Consider the following 27,889-nt stretch of genomic DNA (forward strand, 5'->3'; position numbering starts at 1 on the left):
ACAGTGGTTTCCTCTGAGGAAGCAGAGAGCACATCACAGGGAGCTTTTGAAAATATTAGTATTTCTTAAATGGAATGGTGGGTTTTAAGTGCTATCATTTCTTTAAATTATGTTTATTAAATATATATTCATGTACACATATACATGCATTTCTGTATTTATAGTTCATTAAAAAATATAATAATAGGGGCGCCTGGGTGGCTTAGTCGGTTAAGCGTCCGACTTTCGCTTAGGTCATGATCTCGCGGATCATGGGTTCGAGCCCCGCGTCGGGCTCTGTGCTGACTGCCAGCTCAGAGCCTGGAGCCTGTTTCAGTCTGTGACTCCCTCTCTCTCTGACCCTCCCCTGCTCACGCTCTCTCTCTCTCTCTCTCTCCTAGAAATAAATAAAACGTTAAAAAAATTTAAAAAAAAAATATATAATAATAATACATCTTAAAAAAAGGCTAAAACTCGCCACAAAATTTTATTTCCTAAGCAAATCTAAAGGCACTAACAGAAATTTACGAGAAAATTTTTATTTTTATAAAAGGTTAAGTGATCTCTCCTGCCTACAAGGGGTTTTATTTTTTTTTACTTCCATAGAATATACTAAAAAACATTTTGTCATATTTCCAGAAGTATTCAAATCACAAGATTACAGCACTTTCTCTTAAACTATAAAATAATTAGCCTCATGCTGACTAGCCTCATGTGGATTTAAACACTACAAAATGGAGGCCTTTTTATTTTTTTTAGTAGAGTTGATACACAATGTTACAGGTATACACCCTAGTGATTTGACAAATTTATACATTATGCTCTGTTCACTACAAATGTAGCTGCCAACTGTCCCATTACACTGCTATGTCAGTATCACTGACTGTGTTCCTTCTGCTGTGCCTTTATTCCTTTATTCCTGTGACTTGTTCATTCCATAACTGGAAGCCTGTACCACGCTTTCCCCTTCAACCATTTTACCCAATCCCCCACACCCCTCCTCTAGCAATCATCAGTTCTTTCCCTATTTTATTATTTATAGGTTTGATTCTGCTATATTTTTTTAGATTCCACTTGTGAGTGGAATCATATGGGAGTTTTCTTTCTGTTTGACTTAACATTAATATCCTCTAGGTCCATTCATCCTGTCTCAAATGGCACAATCTGATCCTTTTTATGGCTGTGTGGTATTCCATTACATGTATACCACATCTTCTTTAACCATTTGTCTACTGATGGACACTTACATTGTTTCCACACATTGGCTACTGTAAATAATGCTGCAATAAACACAGGGGGCGGTTCTTTTCACACCAGAGTTTTCATTTTCTTTGGGTAAATACACAGCACTGGAATTACTGGATCATATGGTATTTCTACTTTTAATTTTTTGATGAAACTTCATACTATCTTCCAAGGTGGCTGTATCAATTTACATTCCCACCAACAATGCATGAGGGTTCTTTTTTCTTCACATCCTCACCAACACTTGTTATGTCTAGTCATTTTGATATTAGTCATTGTAACTGGTAGATATCTCATTGTGGTTTTGATTTGCATTTTCCTGATGATAAATGATGTTGAGGATCTTTTCAAGTGCCTACTGGCCATCTGTATGTCCTCTCTGGAGAAATGTCTATTCAGGTTCTCTGCCCATGTTTTAATTGGATTATTTGGTTTTTTGGTATTGAGTTTTATAAGTTCTTTATATACTTTGGATATTAACCACTTATCGGATATATGATTAGCAAATATCTTCACCCACTCAGCCAGTTGTCTTTTTGTTGTGTTGATTGTTTCCTTTGCTGTGCAAAATTTTTTATTTTGATGTATGACGTAGTCCCAATAGTTCATTTTTGCTTTTGTTTCCCTTGCCTTAGAAGACATATCTAGAGAAATACTGTCACGGCTGATGTCAGAGAAACTACTTGTCTGTGTTCTCTTCCAGAATTTTTATGGTTTCAGGTTTCACATTTAGGTCTCTAATCCATTTTGACTTTATTTTTGTGTATGGCATTAGAAAGTAGTCCAGTTTTGTTCTTTATATGTAGCTGGTCAGTCTTCCCAGCACCGTTTATCAAAGAGTATGTTCGCCACTGTATATTCCTGCCTCCTTTGTCAAAATTGACCATATATTTGTGGGTTTATTCCTGAGGTCCATATTTCTTCCACTGATCTATGCATCATTTTTGTGCCATGTCATATTCTTTTATAATTCAGGCAATATGCTTAAAACTTCCATGAGCAAAAGTTTACTACTTAAGTTAACCTTCTCATTTCCTTCTTCTCTCAAACATGCTAATTTTTAATAAAGTTTAAACATATTGGCCATTCATAAAATTATTCAGAAATTTCTTTCAACGGCTAGTTTCTTTAGCCAACTAAGAGATAAGTACACTTTCCCACAATTTTTTATTCTCATGATCAAGAAGTCAAATGTTACAAGATCACCTTAATTTAAGCACACGTCAATTCTCAATTATAGTGGCAAGGTAAAATAATCTTAAACCTACCTTGAGAAGTTCAACAAGCCTGCATAATGCCTTAACTGAGGTTTTGGTCATTGGCTTTTGCATAGACATGTAGAGATTCATTGTGGTTTTAATAATGGTACTAATACTGTATGCATATAAGAAGCCCTATAAAAAAATAAAACACTGATTATAATCACAAGGAAAAGTTTCATTTCTTCAACATTTCATTCTTTGTGTAACAATAATTATTCCTCAACCTGCCAATAACTATTGTTTTTAAAGTTCATTTTAAATCTCCTCTTAAGATTTTGAAATACTCTTCCTCACACAATGTTATAAATGATGGTGTAGTTTCAACAACCCTTAAAGATGTATTTAACCTATTACATACCATAAGTTTAGTACTGTTGAAATTAAAGGATATAATCAGAGTTAAAGAATCTTCCCATTAAAAAACAAACAAACCCTTCAGAGAAATGATCTGAAAGTCCAGAAGTTATCTATTCATCCTTATCTTACCTGCCAGACAAGAGTATAAAGACTCCTATCTGCCTCAGACAAATGCTAAGTAAGGACGCTAAGGAACCAGGAACTGAAAAATAAAAAGAGTAGGAGAGTTGCTATCTGGCCAATAAAGATATTGAGAGGTATTTCTCAGTCCAAGCCAATTCCCCCTTTCCTTCTCACCTGGGCCAATCCCCACTGTTCATCTGCTACCATGTCCCCTGCCTACCTTGGTCCTAATCAGACCTTCTCTCCTTCCAGGCCAATAAGAACAGATTCGCTTCTACCCTTCTATTCCTGAAGGAAGAACAAAGGTGTTCGGAGGTTTAAAAGAGAATTTTAGTGCTAGTAAACCCAGGGTAATGGGATGGAATAAGAAAACAGGAAAAAGGATGTTACCTCTTAGAGATAAACCACACAGAAACAGAGACTCTTTGGGTTTATAAAAGGACCAAAAAAAAGATACATGTACAGTGTTGAGATGAACCTAAACTACACTATTATGGACATATTCAAGGAGCTGGGGCAGAAGCCACATGCTAGTGATTCTCAACCTTTTTTCCAGTCCTCTACCATATGTGAGAGATAAAGTACTCTTCCATCAGTATAACAGTGGCTCAGTAAAGAAGTGATAGTGTTGGTGGGAGGAGGGATTTTCTCTGAACCAAAAGTATCTCTGCAATAAAGAGGTGTGCAAAGTTAACAGAGTAAGAAATGAGAAGAAGGCAGCAACCAAAGAAAGGTGACAAGACCAAAGCTTGGGGCGTACACACAGGAAAGAGCCCTAAGTCTTACCTAGTCAGCTATGGACTATTACAGCAGACCTGGCCCTAGGGCAGCACTATAGAAAGTTTAAAAGCAGAAACAAAGAACAGCAAAAGTATAATTCTAAGCCAGGGAGAAAAAGGGGTGTTTCTTTTCTGAGGAGGAATGGAGGAGACAGAACTCATGGGTCCCCAGATGGTCATTAATTTGTGAAAGATACATATATGAAAAACATTTTTTAAAAATCTAAATGGGGAGGGGAGAGGTCTAGGGTCTGTTTTTGTTAATAGCAGAATAAATAATTTGGACTAACCTTCTTACAAAGAACTAAAGCAATTCTGGGCAAAACATTTTTTTTTTTTTTAAATCTCTCAGAAGGTATCAAAGAGCTATCAAGAAGATAAGGAAATATAAAGCCAAAATGCAGAAGAAAGAAACCCAGAGAAGTGAACCTGGCATTTGAGGCTGCTTTCCCTTAAGAAGCATCTGCCCATTCCAGAAGAGAATAAAGACAGAAGCCAAATGCTATCTTTCAACATCTCACAGGAAGGAGAGGGGGATAAAAACAGGAGTTCATGGCCCATCAAAGAGGGAAGGAGGTCCTATAAACCTAGGTTCTGGATTGGGATCCTGAAAAACTACCCCCTAAAGAGTAAGGGTGAACTCAAAAAAACAGCCATCATAGGACTTAAGTCCCATTTCAAATCATCCCAATCCATGACTGGTTGAGGCGATCTGGGTTGCTAGTTGTCCTAGACTAGTGTTTAGCAAAAGCAAAGATTATTAAATCCTCTCTGGAAAAAGAAAATATTCAGATCTTCAAATTATACCACAGATTTTCATATACAATGTGCACATTATTAAAAATAACCAGGCATACAAAGAGATTAGACATATCTAAAAACATGAGAAACACAGACAACAGAAATATCCAGATAATGAAATCACTAGACATAGGTTTCAAAATAATTATGCTAAATATGTTGAAGAAAAAGAAACAAAATTTACTCAGAAAAAGAAATGGAAACTATAAAAAAAGCTAAAAAGTAAAATAATTAAAATTAAGAAATCAGTGGATAGGCTTAATAACAGATTAGACATAGCTAAAAAGAAAATAAGAAGAGAGAGAGAGAATAAAACAGAAATAGTACTTGAAGAGATAGTGGCTGAGAATGTTCCACAAATTCCAGAAGCTCTACAAATCCCAAGAAGCACTAACACAAAGAAAACTATACCTAGGTACATTAAAGTAATATTGCTAAAAACCAAAAAGTAAACCTTAAAGCAATTAAAGACATTGAGAAACCAAGAAAACCAACAGCTAACTTCTCAACAAAAATGAAAGAAACCAGAAGACAATAAATGGGGGAGGGAGGTGAGGGGTCCTGCCAATCCAGAATTCTCTATGTAGCAAAAATGCCTTTGAGAATGAAGTTGAGGGGTGCCTGGGTGGTTCAGTGGTTAAGCGACCAGCTCTGGATTTCGGCTCAGATCATGACTTCAGTCTGTGAGCTCAAGCACCAGTCACACTGGGCTGTGTGCTCACAGTGCAGAGCGTGCTTCACATCCTCCGGCTCCCTCTCTCTGCCCCTCCTGCTCTAGCGCTCGCTCTCTTTCTCTCTCTCAAAATAAATAACTGTTAAAAAAACAAAACTGAAGTTGAAATAAAGACATATTCAGACAAAAAAATAGTGATAATTCATCAACAGAAGTACATTAAAAAATTTTTTTAATGTTTTTATTTATTTCTGAGAGAGAGACAGGGACAGCATGAGCAGGAGAGGGTGAGAGCGAGACACAGAATCTGAAGCAGGCTCCAGGCTCCGAGCCAGCTGTCAGCACAGAGCCCAACGCAGGGCTCAAACTCAAAAACCGCAAGATCATGACCTGAGCTAAAGTCGGGTGCATAACCAACTGAGCCACCCAGGTGCCATCAGGTGCTAGTTTTAAATCCAAATACACCAGCAATGACATAGCGAAAATAATAAAAAAATAAAGATGATCAGACTGGGGAAAAACTTATGCTGCTTATAGAGACACACATTAAATATAAGGAGCCAAACAGGTTGCAAGTAAAAGGATCCAAATAGGCATACTGTGTAAACCTAACTAAAAGAAAACTGGTACAGAGCTATGTTAGTATTATACCCACAAGACTTATGACACAGCATTACTAGAAATAAAAAGGGCATTTCATAATGACACTAGGTTCAATTCATTAGGAAGTTATAATAATTCTAAATATTATACACTCACTTAGTCTCAAAATATATAAAACAAAAACTAACAAAGGGTAAACAGACAAATTCACAATGCTAGCGGGAGATTCTAACCCAATTTTCTCAGTAACTGACACAATATGTAGACAAAATCATTAACAAACATGACCTACTTGACATATACGGAACACTACAACCAACAAATGTAAATCACAAATTCTTTTCAAGTATACATGAAATGTTTACCAAAGTTGACCACAGCCTGGGCCATAATGCAAATCTCAACAAATTTCAATACCAAAATTATTTTAGTACTTCTAGAAATCAATAATAAAAGATAACTAATTATCTTCAAAATAACCCACAGATCAAAGAAGAAATCACAATAAAATTTCTTATATATTCTGAACTAAAGAATAATGGAAATTCAACATATCAAAATTTATGGGATACAGCAACAAAATTCATACTTCAAAGAAAATACAGAGATTTAAACGCATATATTAGAAAATCTATATTAATATGTCACACAGATCCAAACACAATCAAATCAATTTCAGTTTTTAAAAACGGAAACATATCCTATCCTTTCCAGTTTTTTCAAAGTGTTAAGTTCTATACATTGAATTAACAAAGAAATGAGCCCCAAAATATTCTAAGTAAGAAGATGCAACTACCTGTATAAAAACATTACATCTATTGGTGAGGTCTTCAGCAAATTTATCCATTCTCTGCTCTTTAGATAAAATAGATTCCATTTTCATCATCCATGAGCTCACAAAGACGTAGTAAGATTGCACATCTCTAACAAAGGAAAATATTGGGGTTACTCAGCACAGGAAAGAAAATTTACTTCCATTTCTTTGAACTGGTTGGGATAAATATATCCTTGCAGGAGCCACCTTTCTGGTTTTCAAACTATAGACATCCTACATACATATATAATTTACTCATTCAACAAATGCTCATGCCTATATATGCCAGACACTGTTTCTCAGCACTAAAAACAAAAGTTAGCAGTAAAAAAAACAGATACAACTCCCTGCCACAATAAAGCTTACATTCTTTGAAGAGAATTGTATAACAAAGAGATCAATAATTAAGATCTATAAGATGTTAGATATGTGCTATGGAAAAAATGCAGCAGAGAGAAAAAAAAAGAGATAGACTTGGGTGGCAGGTACATTTTTAATTACAGTGATCAAAGCAGGCTCACTGAAAATATGATTTTGAGCCAAGATTTGAAGAAGATGAATGAGTAATCCATGTAAATATATGAGAAGAGAATTCCAGGAAAGTAAATAACAAACGCAAATGCTCTAAAACAGTGAGTGTGTCTGGCATGTTCGAGTAATAAACTATTCCAGTGAGTGTTCCAGTCAGTATGGCTGGAGCTCAGGGAACAGGGATGAGAACACGAAAGGAAATCAGAGAAGTAAAGAGGTGGGGGCTGGGGAAGCAGGAAGGATGGGGAGTAGAATGGGATTTGTGTAAGACCTTGTGGGGAGGACTTCAATGGAAAGCCACCAAAGGATTTGAGCAGAGTGACTTGATCTAACTTTGATGAGGATGAATATCACCTTGGCTGATAGGTTGAAAATAAACTATAAAGGGGACAAGAGGGGTAATAACAGGAAAACTCAGGCAGCTACTGTGATAATGCAGAAGGGGATGACAACTTGAACCAGAATGGAAGGCTGGACATGGTCAGAATCTGGATCTAAAAGCTGCACTGACTGAATGGTATATGCCACCCACAGTTCTAAGCACTTTTATACAAAGTAACTCATTTAATCCTCACATTAACCTTATGAGCTAGAAGAGGAAACTGATATACAGAGAAGATCATAACTGGTAAAGGCCATGCCAAGATAAAAGCCCAAATCTAGGAAGCTTTCCTATCCAGGAAAGACTATGTATACTGATTTAGTTGTTCTCCGCAGACCAATTACAAGCACTGAATCACTCTATCAATGCATCTCAAATGGCTCAAAATGAAAATTTTTAGCCCAGAAGCTGTTTAATATACACTTCTGTTTTATTTTAAAGATTTAGTGCGAAAAAAATGAACAATTCCCCCTTTGTGGGATCTGATGTCACCAACTCTTTAAAAACCTCCTCCAGGCAGAGAAACATCCCATTACTGGCAGTCAGAATGAGCTAGAAGGTAGTATTCTGGGCAAGGGACTGCAGAGATTCACCGGTTGAGATTTGAATCCCACACTAAGGTTACTGGCCAGCCACACTGCCAAGGAGTCTGACAATCTCAAGAACTCAGTCTGAACAGGGATTACACCAAAATTTTCCATAACTGTCCTTTAAGGAGGTAAAACCCTAGCATCAAATCTAAGAAAAATTTCTGCTGAGCCACGATTCCATTAGGCAAATGATACCAATAGTTGTACTTCTGGCTTTGCCTCAAATGGTGCTAACATTATTTGACCTGTGGATTATTCGACTTAAAAGGTGAAACACAGAGAATGATCAGGGTCCTAGGGCAATGCCTCTACTTTTGAGGAAGCTGTGATCAGTATTCAGCTGGGATATAATGTATAGAAGTGAAGAGAAAGGTCATAAGTAAGGACAGAAAGAGGCCTAGATTATAGAGCCCTCTTGACAGTAATCAAACCAGTAACGTTATGAAGAGGCTAATAACACAGTCAAGGGCACTCACTCGAGTTTTAGATCAAACTATGCAGAATTAAAGCAAGGGCTGTCTGTTACTGCACCCATCACTCTCACATCCCGACGACACTAGATGATCTTCCTCGTTAGCTTGTAAATATATAAAAATGAAACTTTTTCAAGTTTTAAAAAGCAACTTTTTGACAAAGAGAGTCCAAAAACAGCCAAGGGTCCTGTCAGATGGCCAGCTTCATTTCAAACAGGAAAAACACTAAGGAAAAAAAATCTGTCCCAATATAAATCACCGAATGACGCTAACACTTGTTTGTCAACAGAGGTTTGAAATGAAGGTTCATAGCTCGATCCTCTAAAGTCAGTATTTCCAGTGTCAAAATGGTTGTGAATGAAAAGCAAAATGCAGCAACCTCCAGACCGTGGACCCCAGGCGGGAATGTGGCTGGGGCACCTGGCCAGCTGGGTCTAGTGCACACTGGGGAGCAGGGAAACTGTCCTTCCGCTCTTTCCTCCTCATTATCTAATGAACTCTGGAGCCTGACTGAGACAGCTCTTGGTCACTCCCTCAATTTTTCCTAAAACATTAGACAAAACTCATGCTGATCACACGGTCTCCCCTCTCCCGGGTTTCATTTTAGTGGAATGAATTTTAGGTATCTTTGGGAGAACTGCAAGGAGAATGAAAAGCCACTACCCCCTTCAGCTCCCTGGAGCTCTATGGTTTGGAATCAAAGAATTTAGAAACATAAAATGTTATCATGGGGCTGGAAGGGAGGGGGTCTTTGAAAGACAACTTATTCAATCTTCCACCTGATAAGACTCAGTTCCTACAGCATCTTGGGATTGATGGTCATCTATACTTTACCTACACAGCTCTAGTGAAAAGAGTGAATTACCTCCCAGAACAGCCTCCAGGACTTGGTAGCAGAGGCTCTTCAGCAGGACTGGTATGGGTTTGCATACCTAGCACACCTAGCTCTACGACCTAGTAAAGTTGTTTTCCAAGCCTCATTCTCCTTATCTAAAAATAGGATAAAAATAGTACTACAGAGTAGCAGTTAACAGCTTGTGCTCTGGAGTGGAGACTGCCCAGCTCTGCCAACTATGAGTTGTTTATATTCAGGCACATTTAATCTCTCTGTATTTCAATTTTCTCACCTATAAAATGGCCATAATTACAGTATCTACCTCACAGGATTCTCTCATGATTAAAAGAGATGATAAATGTGAAGTTCCTGGAATAGTTTAGTTATTGGCTTATAGAAAGCACTGGGTTAATATTAATTGTCACCTTTATTATTTCCCACGAGAAGACTGTTACAGGGTTTGCATAAGACAAAGTGTCTAAAGCCTTCAGCATAATGCCCACTACTAAGAGCTCAATCCTGTTGGCAATTATTATTATCCGTCATCTTCAACTTTTGGTTCTAGTTCAACCTTCTGGACCCACAGAAATCAAATCTGTTCCCTCTTCAACCCGAATGTCCCTCAAAGATTTAAGGAGCTCACCATATCATTTCTGAGATTTCTCTTTTAAAGGTCAAACTACGTAGAGATTCTTCAAAAGGCATGGTTGTCAGGTCTTCTGACATATCCTGATCAGCTGCATTTAGGGTGGCAGCATTTTGTGTCCCTCTTAAAAATGTGACACCACTGGAAACCGACTATGCTTTAACCAATAAAAATTCAATGAAACTACCAGTTCACATGGCCTAGTACCATATTCCATAATCTGGATATAATCCAAGTACATATTGGCATTTTTAGCAACTGTATCACACTATTAAAGAATATTAAGATTCTGATAATTAAAATATCCACACACCTTAATTACTACTACTAACCTGATCCCTGTCTCTCCACCTTATTGAACTGTCTTTATATCCAAACTGTCTTTTTCCCTCCTTTGTTCTGTTTTAAAAGGTATGAAGAAGCTCTGAAATCTTTGTTATGAGTAGTCCTGCCTGAATTGAGTAATTGTCATTTTCCACAGACTCAAATCACAGGACTTGGGAGTACTAAGAGATGTTTCAGGGGACCTCCTATAATCCTGATGTACTCCGTCTTCTCCCATTCTGCAGTAGTAGTGAATAAATATCCCTATTATCTTTTAATCATGTCACAGATAAAAACTGTGTCCAGCACAGGGCCAGTGGCATGGTCCTGCATCACTTCACTAAAATCTTCATCCAGGTCAGCGTGTGATTTTAGCAATGCACTCAAGTAAGAATGTGCAGTAAACGTAAGTGTTGAAGCTGGGTGATGAGACCCTAGGGACTCTTTTGTTTATATTTGAAAATGTTTGCAATAGTAAGACTTCAAGAAAATATAAGAACGTAAATATCAGAAGAAACTAAAATTAAAATTATTCTATTAGGGAATAGGACTCAGGTACATGGGGAAAAACTGAGCAGAGGACAGCTGTTGTTCCCTTTAAACTTTTAGTGCTTTTGGACTTTTTAAATATGTGCTTATGTTACTTTCATAATAATACAAATTTTAAAAAAGGAATGCATCAAATTAAAGTCAATGCCTCCAGGGGCACCTTGGCAGCTGAGTCGGTTGAGTGTTCATCTCTGGCTCAGGTCATGACCTCAGGGTTTGTGAGTACAAACCCCATATCAGGCTCTGTGCTGACAGCTCAGACCCTGAAACCTGCTTCAGATTCCTGTCTCCCTCTCTCTGCCCCTCCCCAGCTCATGCTCTCTCTCTCTAAAATAAAAAAAAAATTTTTTTAATGGTTAAAAAAAATGATAAAGTCAACACCTCCAGAAATTATCACTGAATCATGGCCAATGTTTTTAATGTCATCAGATGACATCTACTGAAGGAACTTCACTTTACACAAAAAATATTTAACGTGTCTTATAAAAAGTAGTGTGTATGCATATATGTATGCAAATACATGTATACATGTATACATGTATATGTACATATATATACACACATATCTTCATAAAGTATAATTTTCCTACATCTTTATAACTGAGTTTAAACCTAAAACATTTTTAAAAAACCTAAAAAAAACTCCTAAAAATTAAGCCTCCTAGAGACTGTCCAACCTTTTCTCTGGTAATGAGTAAATACATTTGATCTTATAATCAAATATTTTCCACATATTTAGAGTCAATGTAAGATCCGAGAATATAGAGTATCTGCACACTTTCATTATGGGTAGTTATAAAACTTACTTGGTAAGTGATTGAGCTTTCTGCTGTAGGAAAGTATCTCTGTGTATTTTAATGGCTTGAAGACTTTTTCTGTCTAGAAGTTTGGCAGCTGCTGGTATTTTCTGGATCAAAAAATTATCAGGAAACCAAATAATATTAGCAGTTAGAGTGATGGCTGGTACCTGAAACAATAAATGTAAGAGAGGGAAATCAATTAATTCAGGCTAACAATAAGCTGTTCAACAGTACAATACACAATGGAAGACAATTTACAATCATTTATACGTTATGATGCAAATTATCTTACTGTGGCACAATAAAGGCATTCTGATATCTGATATGGAGCATGAAAATAGTTTTATTCTGCCTAAATATTAAACACACATACACTCTTGCGGATATTCAGATAAAAATATGCAAAAAGCAAACAGAAACTTCAATCCTCATCACTTTTGTTTTTATTCTACATTAGTGAAAAAATAAAAGACCCAAGATGGCTGGGTTCTCATGGTCACCTATCACTTGATATTACACATAAACTAAGTTTTCAATTTTTAAATCAGGTGTGTCACATCATGGAAATAGCAATAATGAGAAGGAATGGCAAGAAGAGGAAAAGAACCAAAGAAAAAGAAGAGTAGTAACAGTAATAGCAAGTTAATTTAGAGGAAAAACATCTGGAAAAACTTCCATGAATAGGTATTTATATGATATGGGATTATGCAGTACTTCCATTTACTATGTTATTTCTGGAATGCTTGTTTTTTGGGTTTTTAAAAAATGTTTACTTATTTATTCTGAGAGAGAGACAGAGAGACAGAGAGAGAGAAAACAGGGGATGGGCAGAGAAAAGGAGAGAGAATCCCAAGCAAGCTCTATACTGTGGGCGCAGAGCCCGAAGCAGAGCCCAACACAGGGCTCAACACAGGGCTCAAACTCATGAACTGTGAGATCATGGCCTGAGCCAAAAGCAAGAAGTGGACGCTCAACCCATTGAGCCACACAGATGCCCTGGGAATGCTTGGTTTTTAAAAATTATTATATCATTTTTATAATTATTACAAAATATTACAAGAACTACTATTTTTGAAAGTAGGAATAAAATACATGTTAGAATATCCGATTTTATCAAAAATCTTTCTCATCTACTCAAATTGAAAAACAAAAGCTCCAAGTTCTTACCTTCTTACAAATGTCCAATAAAGATTTATAAAACTTTTTATCAATAGTCCGAAAAATTTGAAAATGCAATACAAAAAGTCCACAAATTCCAACATACTTGTCTCTCTGGTCAATTTCAGAAGGTTCTCCTTATAAAACAACAGCATGTAAGAAAAATATACTTAAATTCTACATTCAAGGAAATGCAAATTTTTTTATCAACAAAAATTTTTTAAATGCATTTTACGTTACCAAGTTTGGCTTCTACATTTGCAAAAATTGACCGAATACTATGTGCAAATTCTTCAGCAAAAGTGCTATTTTTTGACACAGATATTCCTCCATTGAGAGAATCAAACTGCTGTTCTATACAGGCCTACACAGGAAACATTTAAAGGGAAATTTAGACTCTCAATAATAAGTTAATAAACAGATTTAAATATACACTGTGTGAGGACAAACTTCTACATTCATCATTTTAACCTCAGTAACACTGAGACTCAAGTTTTTACCTTAATGTCATCTAATAACTAAATCCTTTCCAATGGAAAATATGTACTTATATATTTAAGAACCAGTTAGTGAAATAAACTGAACCACAAATCCATAATTTTACATGATTCTACACACAATGATGCTCAGTGACGTATGGAAGACATATCTGATGAAGCACTGGAAAGCATGTTTTATTATTTTACTTTGCTTTTAAGAGTAGCGTTTATTTTTCCTGATTATGATTATTTCCTAGCACTTTATTAGAGCATGTATAAGAATGTCTCCTGGAAAAAGAATCAATGAGAAAAATTACCTTCTGAAGTGAGTATACTAGCCATTAAATTAATATAAACAGATGGATCAATCTGTAAAATCTGTGATCCTCAGAATAGCATAATGTATAGACTTATCAAATCACTATGTTGTATGCCTAAAACTAATGTAACATTATGTGTCAACTATATGTCAATTTTTTAAAACTGTGATTATGTAAAAACATGTTAAAAAGAAACTTGAAGCAGATTTTAAATATAAATATACTGCACTTTCTGATAAATACTACCCAAAGCAATGCTATCCAACAGAACTTTCTGTGATCATAGAAATATTCTACATTTGTGCTGATAGGATAGCTAGTCACAAACTAATTGTGGCTATTTTCCCTCAGCTTTATTAAGAAATTACTGATACATAACATATAAGTATGAGGTGTCTGGTACAATGATTAAATTATATGCAGCTATTAAGCATGTCAAAGTGGTAGAGAAAGTGAAATTTTATTTCATTTTAATTAATTTAAACTTAAAATAGCTATTACATGGAGGATGCTACCTGGACTACAGAGACCCAAATTATATTCCCTGAAGCCTAGGAAGAATTAAACAATCCTTTAAAAGGTAGTATAACATACCCAAATCTAGAGTTTAACAACAAACATGGACGCAACTGCTTAGATCTTAATCCTCGAATAGTTTTCTCTCTTTACATAATTAAAAAAAAAAACAAACCCCTTCACTCCAAATACAACTAGTACTATTAATTTTGTTTGCTACTAGGTACTGAAATAATTTCACTTAGTATACTAACAATGTTTTAAGCCAAAGCACTTTTAAAGAAAACATATTTCAACAGTATGCTGTGAAAATGTCATATATAGTTTTGAGCTGGATCAACTAATACAACCCCATTTAGTACAGCCTCACAGAGCTGTCATACCTGAAATATCATTCCATCAAGTAACTGTCCTTCTAGCTTCAGCAGAAACTTTTCAAACGGTTTTAGTTTTTCTTCCTGAATTCCAAATTTTGAAGGATTGTGATGGACAGATTTCAGTAACCTTGTGGAATATTAGGAGAAAGACCTTCAACTTTCCTAATAATTCTTCAATTGAAAACTTTCCAAGAAATCAAAATTTTACATTTCTATTGCTTGTTTGGCTCCATATATTTGAAAATCTGAACAAAAACAATGCTAATATATTTAATTTTCTAATCATGCCTTTTTTAGATCATCCCAAATTCAGGTATCCGGTACTCTCTAGATACCAGATGAACAAAATAAAATGCCTGGATTTTAAAAAGTCTAAAGTACATACAATGAAATAAAACCAAGTTCAGGAAAAACAACGGTCACTTGAACATAACCCAAGAAAAACTCTGAGTTCTATGGTAGTCAAATTCACATTCTAATACACTTTAAGTATTAGGATGTTTTATATAAGTATACCGTACTCTCAAACAAGCTTGTCTGAAATTTAAAAATGGCTACTGTATTCACAGAAACATATGACAAGAGCTCCTTCTAAATATAGGTCTCCAGGTCTTTTAAAAGACCTGCACCATTTACATTTGTTTCTTTTTTGTTAATATGTTAATTGTACAAAGAAAGAGAGTATTATAAACATTTTAATTGGCTCACCTTTTGTACATAGTCCAGTGCTCTTTCAATGTGACATGATTATCAATAATTTCATCCAAGGTAAGCAAAACTGTTAGCAGCTCTCCCAAGTGCTCATACATAGTCTGTCAAAAAACCTTTAATGATTACCATTTAATCACTAGTTAGAAGTTAAGCTTCCTGTGGATTTTTAAAGTTAAACACACTGGGCTAATTACTGAATTAAAGCAGTGGGTAAACAGTTTTTTAATGTATAAATGAAACTATTAATCAGATGGACCAATAAGCCTTAAATAGAGAATGCATTGCCCACTATTTCATCCTTAATTGGGGTATTGCAAAATTGTTTCACTCTCCAAAGAGACCACTTAGAGAATCTGCACTGGGCCGCTACTGGAGAAAACTAAGAATTATACTGCTAGTGGGTGAATAATGCCTCATCAACTTCACAAATTAAAAAGAAGTAAAAAAAAATTTTTTAAGAGTCTTGCTATAATTGTTGTACTCCCCAATCACACAAACTCCACAGTCAAATATAGTAAAAATTACAGTTTTACAGGTCAACTTAAATGACTTTTACCTGAAAATGAACTCCAGTTGTCTCTATAATTTTGGGTGCAATCCTGTAATAAAACAACATCCGATTAAAAAAAACCCTTTTTTTGTTACAGTTCATTTTAAGGAAAACACATAGCAGCAGAAGCTCTTGGAATTTTAACACGTGTTTAGCTTTATTTAAGCTTCAGTCACAATAATTTATGGGACCATACTCCACTTTCCTAAGAAGAGAATTAACTTGTATACAGAGTCAGGGTTATCCTTGCCCATATCTAACTCAACGGGTAGGGAAATGATAGTACGTGGCCCATGAATAACCCTAGCCTTTAAACCTAAAGGATCAAGCTAGGGATGGAGGTGGAGAAACAATGAAACTGATATGCATTTCTTTCTAAACTGTTAGAATTTCTCAATTCCCAACTAGAATCTTTGTTATCTTACTCAAACTGGCATTTGGAAACTAGTCAGGTTTATTTCTGAGTTCTCATTCCTACTGAAAAACAATGCATACAAACAACATGCCAAAGTCAAAAGCCCTAGGGTAATTCAAACTTTACTTCCTAGACATCTCCTACTCAACAGTAAATAATTTAAGACAGGACTTGTACATCAAAGCACATATAGATATTCCACAGGATAGACTATTTTAAAAATTAAATTCAGAACACAAATAAATTTCATCTCTTCTGGGCAGGGGTATGGTGGTGGAGAGTCCTCTTTGAATTACGCATCAGGTACTGCAGGAGTTGGGGGAGCTATGCTCTCATTCCCTCCTGCCCTGAGGACAGCTTCAGTGAAAGAACAGAACATAAACACCTGACTGCGGAGAAAAACAGGAGAATGAGACAGTCTTCCAGTTCATAAAGACAGTTAAGATGCAGGCTGCTACGGTAAGAACAATGAATGGACCTGGTGATCAAAAGAATAGCATCTAAGTTGCTATGAAATCTTATATAATTTCTCTGGGCCTCAGTTACTTCTCATAATTGAGAACCCTTTGTCATATACCTAAACAATGCTTCTATAAGATTATAATTAAGTAGTAAATGGGAACGTTTTTAAGTATAAAGAATTAATCAAATGTAAGGTATTACTACTCTGTGATAGTAAGAACAGTAAGGGCTCTATGAAAATTTGATTATTTTTCTTGATTTAGAACAGTGGTTCTCAAACTTGGAAGATCATTTGAATGAAACCCAAATTTTTTTAGTGTAGCTTCCCTGGCACCACTCTGACATATTCTGCAGCTGAAGAAAGGTCCCATGTGATTCTAATAAGCCAGGGAACAGTCCATGTAAAGGAGAAATAAGGAGAGAGAATTTGGTAGCTGCTCTAATTCCATATTAGCCTTTTCTATACAATCAAATTTAAGTTTATTCTGTCAACGTTCTTATGCAGAGATATAACATGATTTACCATGGTAGAAATTGTCCTTTTAACCTGTGTATTATACACATCAAGTACTGTTTGAAACATCATGAGTGTTCAAAGGATGTTGAACAAATGAATGAAAAAATGAGTAAACAAATGAAAAACTATTTCAAGTAACTGACTAGTTTTAGAAAAACATTCCCTGTGTCTCTATTATAAATGCACAAATATTTATAAAATCCATTACTTGTTACTGATATAGAGGGCAGCCAACTGATGGACTACATTCATCACCACTTCGTAGCACCTCGTAACAAAACAAGATAGTTCCTGAAATGACAAGTTGAGTATATATGTTACATAGTGGCTTTTTAAATGTCACCATTTCTCTTTTATGGTAACAATGTTGAACAAAAACAAAACAGTTTTCCAGTAAAATTTCCAGTTAACCTGCAGACAGATAATTTCAAGCACACTTCAAGCAATCAATTCTTAACCCTTCTCCTGCACCCCAAGATGTGCTTTGTCCCCACAGCATTTTGTTCATACTTCTATTGTAAGTCTTACATTTTAGTTACTCCTATAATTCTTAAATGACAGAGACCGTCTTATTCCTTCTTTAAGCAGCCACTGCCCAGTATGGTGACTAACCCTCAACTGTTTCTCAATAAATTTCTGTCCTATGAAGTAAATAAAAAAATGAACACCTGAATGAAGGTCAAAAGCTGTCAATTTAGAAAGTAGGACAATGAGGGAAAGGCTCTACAGAAGTCACCCTGAAATAACTTCAAATGTTTATGATCTTTAACCTCATCTATAAACAGACTTGCTACACAGAAAGGGAAATACTAATTACTGCAGGCATATGTTTGTCGTTAAATAATTAATTTGTTTCTACCATATCCCACGTGGTAGAAAAAAATTTTTCAGAAGCTCTCAATGCTTAAACCTAAAAAAACTGGTACCCAAAAGTATTTAAAACCTGATTAAATCTGTGGCTATTCTAAATTTTAAATTCTACAAGGGCAGGAATTTCTGCTGGTTTTGTGCAATGCTGTATCTGCAGCACCAAGAAGAGCTACTAACATATGCTAGGCTTATAAAACATTTGTTGAAGATTTAAAAATGCAATTTTATGCAGCTGTCAATGAGCTCCAAAAACAATTTAAAATGTTTGAGAATAAAAATAGATAATTCATTTCAATTTTACTTATATAGCTCTATTTTTACCTTATTAAACTTCTAAAAGTTCAATAAAAGCAAAGAACAGAAAATGCAAATAGCTCAAAATAAAGAAATAAGTCCAGCTACATAATGGACTATTTACATAAAATAGGATAAATTAGCCAATTAAAAGAGATCTTCAGACTTTCAGACCGGATAATAAAGCAAAATCCAGATACACGTGATTTTAAAGAATCACAAATCAAACATAACGATACTGAAAGGCTGAAAAAATATAAAAAGATAAATCAAGAAAATGTTAACTAAAACACAGCTGGGGCAGTGATAATATCAAATAAAACAGTTTGTTAGCATATCATAGCTATGGTATATAACACATATAATTATACATTACGTACATAATTATTATAGTTAAACAGGATCACCACATAAAAGAACTTATAAGGAATGATTAACAATTCTAAACTTGTATGCACCAAAAAGAATATCCTGAAAATAAGAAATGTAAAAATTGATAAAACTAGACAGAGAAACTGACACATTCACTGGGACCCTGCAAATTACATTTCTTAGACACCTGCCAGCAGGTTTCCCATTAGATTCTGCCAACAGGTGGCACTAAAAGGACACTAGAAGGCAGGAACAGGATATTCTATTTCTTGGTTTGTTTGTTTTTAAGTTTATTTGAGAGAGAATCCCAAGTAGGTTCCACCCTGAGCCCAATGAGGGGCTAGATCTCACCATGATGAGATCATGACCTGAGCCAAAATCAAGAGCTGGATGCTTAACTGACTGAGCCACCTACTTCTTACTGTTTTCATCAACATAATACAGACAATAGCAGTTCATCCCCGCAACGGCAGTTTGCTGCAGCCATCAGCTTCTTTCAGCACGACAGAACTGACCCCATTCTGCCCTCTCAGGTGTACCAGCCTGGCAGGCAGCACGCGTTCCTTCACAGGTATGAGCACTAACTCCACAGGGCTCCTGCTCCAAACTCCCAGATTCTGGAAACCCCAACCCTTCCCCTTTCTTCCCTCGATGCAGAGATGCTATGTGCTCTCTCTGGATGACCTATCTTCTCTTTTTTAAATGTATTTTCAAGTTACTTAACATACAGGGTAGTCTTGGTTTCAGGAGTAGAACCCATCATCTCTTACATATGACATCCTGTGCTCATCCCAACAAGTGGCCCCCTTAATGCCCATCACCCGTTTAACCACCCCCCCCAGCAGCAACGCTCAGTTTGTTCTCTGTATTTAAGAGTTTCTTATGGTTTGTCTCCCTCTGTTTTTATTTTTCTTTCTCTTCTATGTTCATCTGTTGTGTTTCTTTAATACCACATACGTGAAATCATATAGTACCTGTCTTTCTTATTTCACTTAGCATAATACGCTCTAGTTCCATTCACACTGTTGCAAATGACAAGATTTCATTCTTTCTCATCTTCTTTTCTTTCAGCCCTCTAACTCTGATATAACCAATTCCTTATATCAAATCGCCTCTTCTGAAATACTTTCTGTGATTTGCTTTAGACGCCGAGTTGAACAAATACCCTCAATTAGATCAAGGAAACAAAAAAGTAGTAAAGATATAAATGAACAATATATTAGAACCTAACATTTAAGAGCACCTGGGTGGTTCAGTCGGTTAAGCATCCGACTTTGACTCAGGTCATGATCTCATGGTTCATGGGACCAAGCCCCATTACAGGCTCTGTGCTGACAGCTCAGAGCCTGGAGCCTGCTTTCTACTTCTGTCTCTCCCTCTTTCTCTGCCTCTCTCCCACTCATGCTCTGTCTCTGTCCCTCAAAAATGAATAAAAGTTAAAAAAAATTCTAATTGGGGCGCCCGGGTGGCTTAGTCGGTTAAGCGTCCGACTTTCGCTCAGGTCATGATCTCGCGGTTCATGGGTTCGAGCCCCGCGTCGGGCTCTGTGCTGACTGCCAGCTCAGAGCCTGGAGCCTGTTTCAGAGTCTGTCACTCCCTCTCTCTCTGACCCTCCCCTGCTCATGCTGTCTCTCTCTCTCCTAGAAATAAATAAATAAAACATTTAAAAAAAAAAAATTCTAATTAAAAAAAAAAACGTAACAGTCAGAAGGTAGGTGGGATTAGGGTTATTTTTTCCTTATCTCCAATTTTTGCTTTTGTGGTATGGAACAAGCACTGCTTTTATAATGGAGATGGAAGAAACAGGAAGTTCTTTTATTCTTTTGATAATATTAAACCAAAGACCTACAATAACTAAAACTTTGCAGTGACGAAAAACGTATCTAAATTGAAACATCTGGTTAGAAGCATCAAGTGCTACTTTTAACAAGCTTATCATTGCTCGTTATAGCTTGTTCTCTGTATTTAAGAGTTTCTTATGGTTTGCCTCCCTCTCTGTTTTTATATTATTTTTCTTTCCCTTCTAATCATCTCCATTAACAACTTTTCTGACATAAATTATCTCCATTAACAACTTTTTCTGACATAAATTATCTTTTCCTACCTGGTACGAAGTTTAAATTATTTTATTTTACTTTTTAAATTTTTTTAATGTATATTTATTTTTTGAGAGAGAGAGAGACAGAGCACGAGCAAGGTAAGGGCAGAGACAGAGGGAAACACAGAATTCAAAGCTGGCTCCAGGCTCTGAGCTGCCAGAACAGAGCCTGATGTGGGGCTTGAACTCACAGACCAAGAGATCAGGACCTGAGCCAAAGTCAGACTCTTTTTTAAAAAAATTTTTTTTAATGTTTTATTTATTTCTGAGAGAGAAAGGCAGTGTGAGCAGAGGAGGGTCAGAGAGAGAGAGGGAGACACAGAATCTGAAACAGTCTCCAGGCTCTGAGCTGGCAGTCAGCACAGATCCCGATGCCAGGCTCAAACCCACGAATGGAAAGATCGTGACCTGAGCCAAAGTCGGATGCTTAACCAACTCAGCCACACAGGTGCCCCAAAGTTTAAGTTACTTAAAAGGCATGGTGACAAACTGTCTACAAATGAAATTATTAAAAAGAAAGAGAGAGAGAGAGAGCTTACTTTGATGATACCTGATTTCCATAAAATGCTATGACAGTCTTTTAGGAATTATAACCTCTTAACTATAATCCAATGCCAACTAAGTGTCTTATTCTCACAATATGCATTCTTAGCATTTGAACTCTTTTCTAATTGTGTGTAATTCACTCAAACTTAAAAAAATAATAATAAAAAGTAAAAACCAGTTACCTGTAAGAATGAAATAAATCTTCCCATTTGAATTTGGCAGTCACCTTCCACCATGCTGGAATCTGTAGCTTTAAAAGGCAACATAAAGAATCATATTTTAATTTTTTATTTTAAATTTAGTAAAGACCCAAAAAGAAAAATAAATACAGTTTTTATTTACTAGTATATCTTCTAAACTGCATACTACTGAAAACAGAATTTTATACTGAAAAGAAGAGTGAGACAATCATTAATGATTCAGTTAAAAGAATCATCTGTTTCACTGTTTAATGGATTTAAGGAAAATCCTTATCTAGCCACAGTGCTTTGTAACTTATAAAAATAACAGAGAATTTGCTGTTGCTTCATCACTCAGTCTTTTTCCATCTGCTTATCGAAACAAATAAACCAACAAAAACTCTGAATGCTTCTTTTCTCACATTAATACATTATATAATCATGGTAGTTCTAGAATTGTCAACTTTTTTGTTCATTTCAATGTCAAAAAGGCATTATGGCATTACGATGTAAAATTTAAAAACCTACCTCCTTCTCCATAAAACAAGAGACCATTATAAAATTTAGTTTCAGCCTGTTTAAAAAAAATTAAAATAATTTTAAAGGTTGCTATTTTGTTTTTAAATTCCTAGGCTCTCTTATTCATATTTAATAATAAGCAGAGGACTACATCACATATACAAATTCACTTAAATTCAAAAACTGCTTATAAAACAGGTGAATTCAGTTTTTCTTTAGGCTACCAAAGATATCATTAAGACCCAAAGTTATTTCTTAATTTCTTTCCCCTTGCCTTTGTCTTTTCTAACCATTCTAATTGTCCCACATCCTCCCCCTAGTTCATGAGAGAAAGAAAGCAACTACATAGTATCAAAATCGTAGAGAAAAAAAGAGGAAGTTTACCAACTTCTATCTGAGTTTTAATGACCCATGGGTAAGATAATGCAAAGCATATTAAAAATTCAAAGGTTTTTTTCTTTTTTTTTTTTTTTAAAATCAGTTATATCTCAGGATGCCTGGCTGGCTCAGTCAGTAGAGCATGCAACTCTTAATCTCAGGATGGTGAGTTGAAGCCCCATGCTGAACGTGGAGCTTACTTTAAACAAACAAAAAAAAGGTTAAAAAAAATCAATTATATCTAGAAAGCTAGTATAGATGGCAGATAATACAGACTATGAAGGAATGCAGACCCAGACTCAAACAGTAACTACTAGTAAAATGTTTGGCAAGTGACATCCTCTTTAAGCTCATCTGTTTCATCTATTCCTCACACTATCTGCCTTTCGTTCTAAGTATGAACAGGATTACTATGTTGTCTGGTACACAGAAAACACACTCCGTGAATGGTAATCACTATTACTAGTATTACTTTAAATAAATAATTCATTCAACATGGAACAAATCTTTATATATACAGTATATATAAGCACATATTTGCTTTTAAATCATGTTTTTAACATCTTAAAAGTACAAATTACCTCATACTTTAATTTCTTGATTTCACAACAAAGTGCAGCATATACAGTGATGACTTTGTTCAAGACCTAGTTTCAAGTGTAAAAACATAATATAAAAAAGGTAAGTTATAGCAGATAACTAAAGCATTTAAATCCACAGATTTTGAGGTTTAGAAATCTGTACCTTGTTTTCAGTCTTTATGAGTTCCAAAAGGGAAGACTGTTCATAAGGCAAAAGCTATAAAAACAAAGGGAAGGCATTTGTTTTTAATTTGAAAACAATCATTGAAATTTTAAATATACAAATTGAGTCTAGCTCCATCTATTCTATTTAAACTTGAGTTGAACCCTGTACTTAGCACCAGCACCACACTAGATGGGGGGAAGTGGGGGTGTGACTGCTCATGGGGACAGGATTTCTTTTGAGGGTGTTGAAAATGCTCTAAAATTGAGTCTGGTGATACCTGCATGATTCTGTGAATACACTAGAAAACAAAGAATTATATGATATGTGAATTCCAAGCATTATGAAACCTGTGAATTTCAAGAAAACGGTTACTAAAAAAGTCAATATGTAACTTAAGGCAGTGTCTAGTACATAATAAATGCTCAGTGTTAATTATTATTTAAGTGGTAACAGGCTACAGTTTCAAAGATAAAACAAGATGGAATGATTTGCAAATGGAACAGAGCAGGAATGACTTATTTTAAGAAATTACTCCCAAATTAAATTCTCTTACTGAAACTGATATTACACTAGATGTTAACTGGAATTTTAATAAAAATTAAAAAGAAGAAATCAAAAGAAAACCATTACTCCCACATTAAGATCCCCTAAAGAGCATACATAAGGGGAAATGACGGACATCTTCTATATTTTCATTAGAATATGAGTTACATGGATATAGGTGTTTGACAAAATTCACTGAACAGTATATTGTAAAGGTATGCATTTCACTGCATGTAAAATAACCTCAATAAGGAAAAAATAAAGCTTAAATATTTTATTCCAACCTTCATTTTCTTGGTGGAAAAAAAAAGGCTACTTCAAAGAGGTTTGTGTCATTCATTAAAAAAAAAACAAAACATACACACACCTGCATGGCTTAGATATAAGGAAGTTAACAATTTTTTCTCCAAGTTTCTTTTAGTTCTCTAGATTCCAAATAATAAAATTAAACAGTTGATCTTTGAACAACACAGGTTTGAACTGTGAATCACCTTCGTATGGATTCTTTTTTTTATAAATACAGTGCAGTACTGTCAATGTATTTTTTCTTCATGATTTTCTTAACATTATTTTCTTTTCTCTAGCTTATTGTAAGAAGATAACACATAACACATACAACATACAAAATATGTGTCAATCAACTGTTTAAGTTATTGGTAAGGCTTCTGGTCAACAGTAGGTTGTGATTTTGGGGAGTCAAAAGTTACATGCAGATTTTCAACTGTGTGGAAGTCAGTACCCTTAACCCGCACATTGTTCAAGGGCTAACTATATATTCCATTTTTAAAAATTACGTTTTCAAGAGATAGTATGTCCTGAAAATACACACATAAATTAAAACAAAATCAAACCTTTAATGCTATTGGATCAAGATTGAAATCCCAAACATCACCAATTGAATCATCCAGTGCATCCTCAATTCTTCTCAGCTGAGATGTATACTCCTCAAGAAATTTCCCATAATTCTTAAGCTGGACTTCAGCATGAATTTCTAAATTTAAATTTTAAAACAGTATGTAAGAAGTGCAAGTAATGAGTTATAGGACATTTAATTCATATAATCTCAAAAGTCACAACAAAGCACTTACTAAGCATTTTTAAATGTATTACTTTGGAATGTCTAGACATCTCGAAAATAAAGTTTCAAAATTAAGCAATAACTCAGCTTTTAATCTTTTCCAAATAAAATAATTTTAAAAGCTATGCATGTTATACAGCAATACCACATTTAAACTACAACTTTAAAGTACTATGAAAAATTTATCGTCCCATATGCCCCACGAACAATCTGAATAATGCCTTCGATAACGCAACATCTTGATCCTATGTTTTAATCACAAATAACTTTGCAAAAAAAAAAAATGACCTAAATCAGGCACAAAAATCCGTGTTGTCATAGAAGCAAAATTTAAAAAGGTAATTTTTAATTCTCTATACTGTAAACCACTGTCTAAAATATATCTAGGGGCGCCTATGTGGCTCAGCCAGTTAAGCATCCAACTTCGGCTCGGGTCATGATCTCATAGTTCATGTGTTCGAGCCCCACACAGGGCTCTACCCTGACAGCTCAAAGCCTGGAGCCTGCTTTGGATTCTGTGTCTCCGTCTCTCCGCCCCTTACCTGCTCATTCTCTCTCTCAAAAATAAACAAACATTTAAAAAAATTAAAAATACATCCAAATATTATTTTTAAAACAGGTTTAGACCTGCTTTATCATGTTACTTCTGTAATGCCCAAAATTTACCAAAATATTATAATGACTTCACTATCATAATAGAGTTATGATAACTCTATAACTCTATTTGGAAAAGCCAAACGAAGAACACAGAGTACAGAATATTGCGGTAATATTTACATAATTTACACAATAGATGACTCTAAGGAGTCACTGGAATAAACTGGTTAATAAAAGTATGTCTAGTCATCAAAGTTAATATTAAAAGGAGATATTCTATCTTATACATAAGAATTTGTTACTTATTCCAAAGACAGTGAATCCAATTCGGTATCCTTGATTGATGTGAATAACTATTCAATTGTTGTCCTCTAAGAAAACTACGATTTGTCTCTTAAGTTAGCAATGCAAAGCAACTCTAAGATAAATTATGTTCCGACTAAGCAAAAAGACCTAGCTCCCCAATCTCCCTTATTTTGCAACTAATGGTCAAAGTCTGAGATCTAGATCAGGTGGATCAAATCTGTTCACTGAGGCTCCTATCTCACTGCAGGATAAACCCAGGCAATTTTGGGAGACAATCTAAACATGATTCATAGCACAAAACTTAATGCAAACAAGGCACACAGATGAGAATTCTTTTTCCCTAGAGCTTAAATCTAAAAACTGTGAGATATTCTTGAAATCCCAAATACATGCCTAATTTTCAATTACATGGGAAGTAACCAAACATGCATTTAACCAACAAATGAGTTCTTCATGACAACAGCAGAAAAGCATGCTGGCATTTAGTCTGTTTGGGAATTCACAGAGCAACCTGCAGTAACATGAAAAGTTCCCTGCTGATAAAATAACGAATAGTTGTCAAATTAGTAGTCAAATTAGTACCATTCAAAATTCCAAAAATGTATTTACATGCTCATCTCTACATTCTTTGTGTCATCTCTGTAGCCCTAATACCTGGTACAGTTCCTGGGATGCAAAAAATGTCTGTTGACTGAATCCGATCATTCTACCCACATTAACAAACCTAGCAATATATTTTCATTACAATTTTTTGAAGATACTAGAGCAAGGGACCTCTGCCCATAAAACCTCATACATGACAAGGTGCAGTTCACTTTAACAGTAAATACAGAATCCTCTCCACACAAAAGTTGAAGGGCTTTGTCATTACCACCAAGATTTTTTTAATGCTGCGTAAGAGCTACTAACTTAAGGAATATTTTATGAAAAACTGCAAACCATTATGAATTCAGCTCATGCTTCTTTGAGACGCCACTAAAACCTAATTACACGTAAGTCTGTACACATGATTTTTTTTTCTTTGTAAAGTTAAGCAAAGTTCACGTGTAATTTTTAAAAATTACATTCACCTTCTGGGAAACCTGCATTAAAAAACAAATTTACGAGCGGGAGAATCTCTTATATCACTTAAATTATTAGCACTACAGATAAGAAACATTACCAATTTGTATTAATCTTAAGTAGAGGTTCACTAAAATAATTACTTGGCCTCCACCTTTGGTGCGTGGAACTGAACTTGTTAGGGTTTTCTGGGTTGGGCTTCCAAGTTAAAAACGGAACAACTCGACTTTATTAAGCAAGAGTTGCTTAATTTTTGAAACCTTTTTAGGTTCAACGGAAACTATAGGACATCCCTGAAAAACGCTACTTATCGTAAATAAAAGGCATGGAAAGAGATAAATGGACACTCGCTGGTTTATTTTCTCCGCGTGAGGAATGCTTTTTCGCTGTCTCCTACGCTATAAGAAGATACAGGAAAAATACTCAAACTTCCAAAAGTTGATTGGAGGAAAAGTAGAAAAACAGGAAAGCGAAAACAGGAACCCGGACCTCAGCCCGTTCTAGACGTGCACACTCGGCACATGCGGCGACAGCCCCGAGAGGCCAGAGGCAGGGCCAGCCTCGGCTCCCGGGGCTGCTGGGCCTCCCTGGGCGCGCCCCGCCCGGCCCCGGGTAGCGGAGAGGGGACGCCGCTGCCCCGGGCACCGCGGGCTCCTCGGGAGAGCCCCGGCCCCGGACGCCGAGCCCTGACCCGGCCGGCCTGACCCACCGCCGCCGGGGTCCCAACCCCGAAAGTAACGCTCGAAAGCGCGTCCCTCTCACACTCCAAGGGGCAGCAAGTGTCCCGAACTGCACGGCTGCGCGGCGACCGCGACGCAGAGCCCTCCCGCAGGAGCGCCGCCGGTGGGGGGGGGCTGAGGCGGGCCGGCGAGCATCCACCCGCAGCCCTTGCCCTGCCGCTCCCTTACTCTGCGAGCCGTCGTCAACGCGGTCGAACTCCCAGTCTGGGGACAGAGTCTCCACCGCCATCACCCCGGCGCCTCCCACAGTCACAGCCCCAACCAGACTTGGCGACCGCGGCAGCCTCAC

The 27,889-nt window shown here is 36.0% G+C and overlaps 1 protein-coding gene across 4 annotated transcripts in view; it reads right to left on the bottom strand.

Moving 5' to 3' along the window:
• Nucleotides 1-27,889, bottom strand: part of WASHC4 (WASH complex subunit 4) — a 70,450-nt gene extending 42,561 nt beyond the window's left edge. For 3 of the 4 annotated variants that reach the window (XM_039252899.1, XM_039252897.1, XM_039252898.1), the window contains exons 1-15: nucleotides 27,769-27,889; nucleotides 24,669-24,808; nucleotides 23,272-23,325; nucleotides 23,109-23,174; nucleotides 22,159-22,204; nucleotides 21,634-21,701; nucleotides 17,480-17,562; nucleotides 15,884-15,926; nucleotides 15,325-15,428; nucleotides 14,623-14,743; nucleotides 13,165-13,288; nucleotides 12,934-13,061; nucleotides 11,773-11,933; nucleotides 6,619-6,745; nucleotides 2,493-2,618 (exon numbers count right to left, since the gene is read on the bottom strand). In XM_039252899.1, coding sequence (XP_039108830.1) covers nucleotides 2,493-2,618; nucleotides 6,619-6,745; nucleotides 11,773-11,933; nucleotides 12,934-13,061; nucleotides 13,165-13,288; nucleotides 14,623-14,743; nucleotides 15,325-15,428; nucleotides 15,884-15,926; nucleotides 17,480-17,562; nucleotides 21,634-21,701; nucleotides 22,159-22,204; nucleotides 23,109-23,174; nucleotides 23,272-23,325; nucleotides 24,669-24,808; nucleotides 27,769-27,829 — 1,452 coding nt within the window. In that variant the 5' untranslated portion in view covers nucleotides 27,830-27,889. Of the gene's footprint in view, nucleotides 1-2,492; nucleotides 2,619-6,618; nucleotides 6,746-11,772; nucleotides 11,934-12,933; nucleotides 13,062-13,164; nucleotides 13,289-14,622; nucleotides 14,744-15,324; nucleotides 15,441-15,883; nucleotides 15,927-17,479; nucleotides 17,563-21,633; nucleotides 21,702-22,158; nucleotides 22,205-23,108; nucleotides 23,175-23,271; nucleotides 23,326-24,668; nucleotides 24,809-27,768 lie in introns of those variants that run through there. The other variant, XM_039252900.1, reaches the window with a different exon arrangement.

Source organism: Hyaena hyaena, unplaced genomic scaffold, assembly GCF_003009895.1.
Source record: "Hyaena hyaena isolate Hyena2069 unplaced genomic scaffold, ASM300989v1 scaffold_432, whole genome shotgun sequence".
NCBI lineage: Eukaryota > Metazoa > Chordata > Mammalia > Carnivora > Hyaenidae > Hyaena > Hyaena hyaena.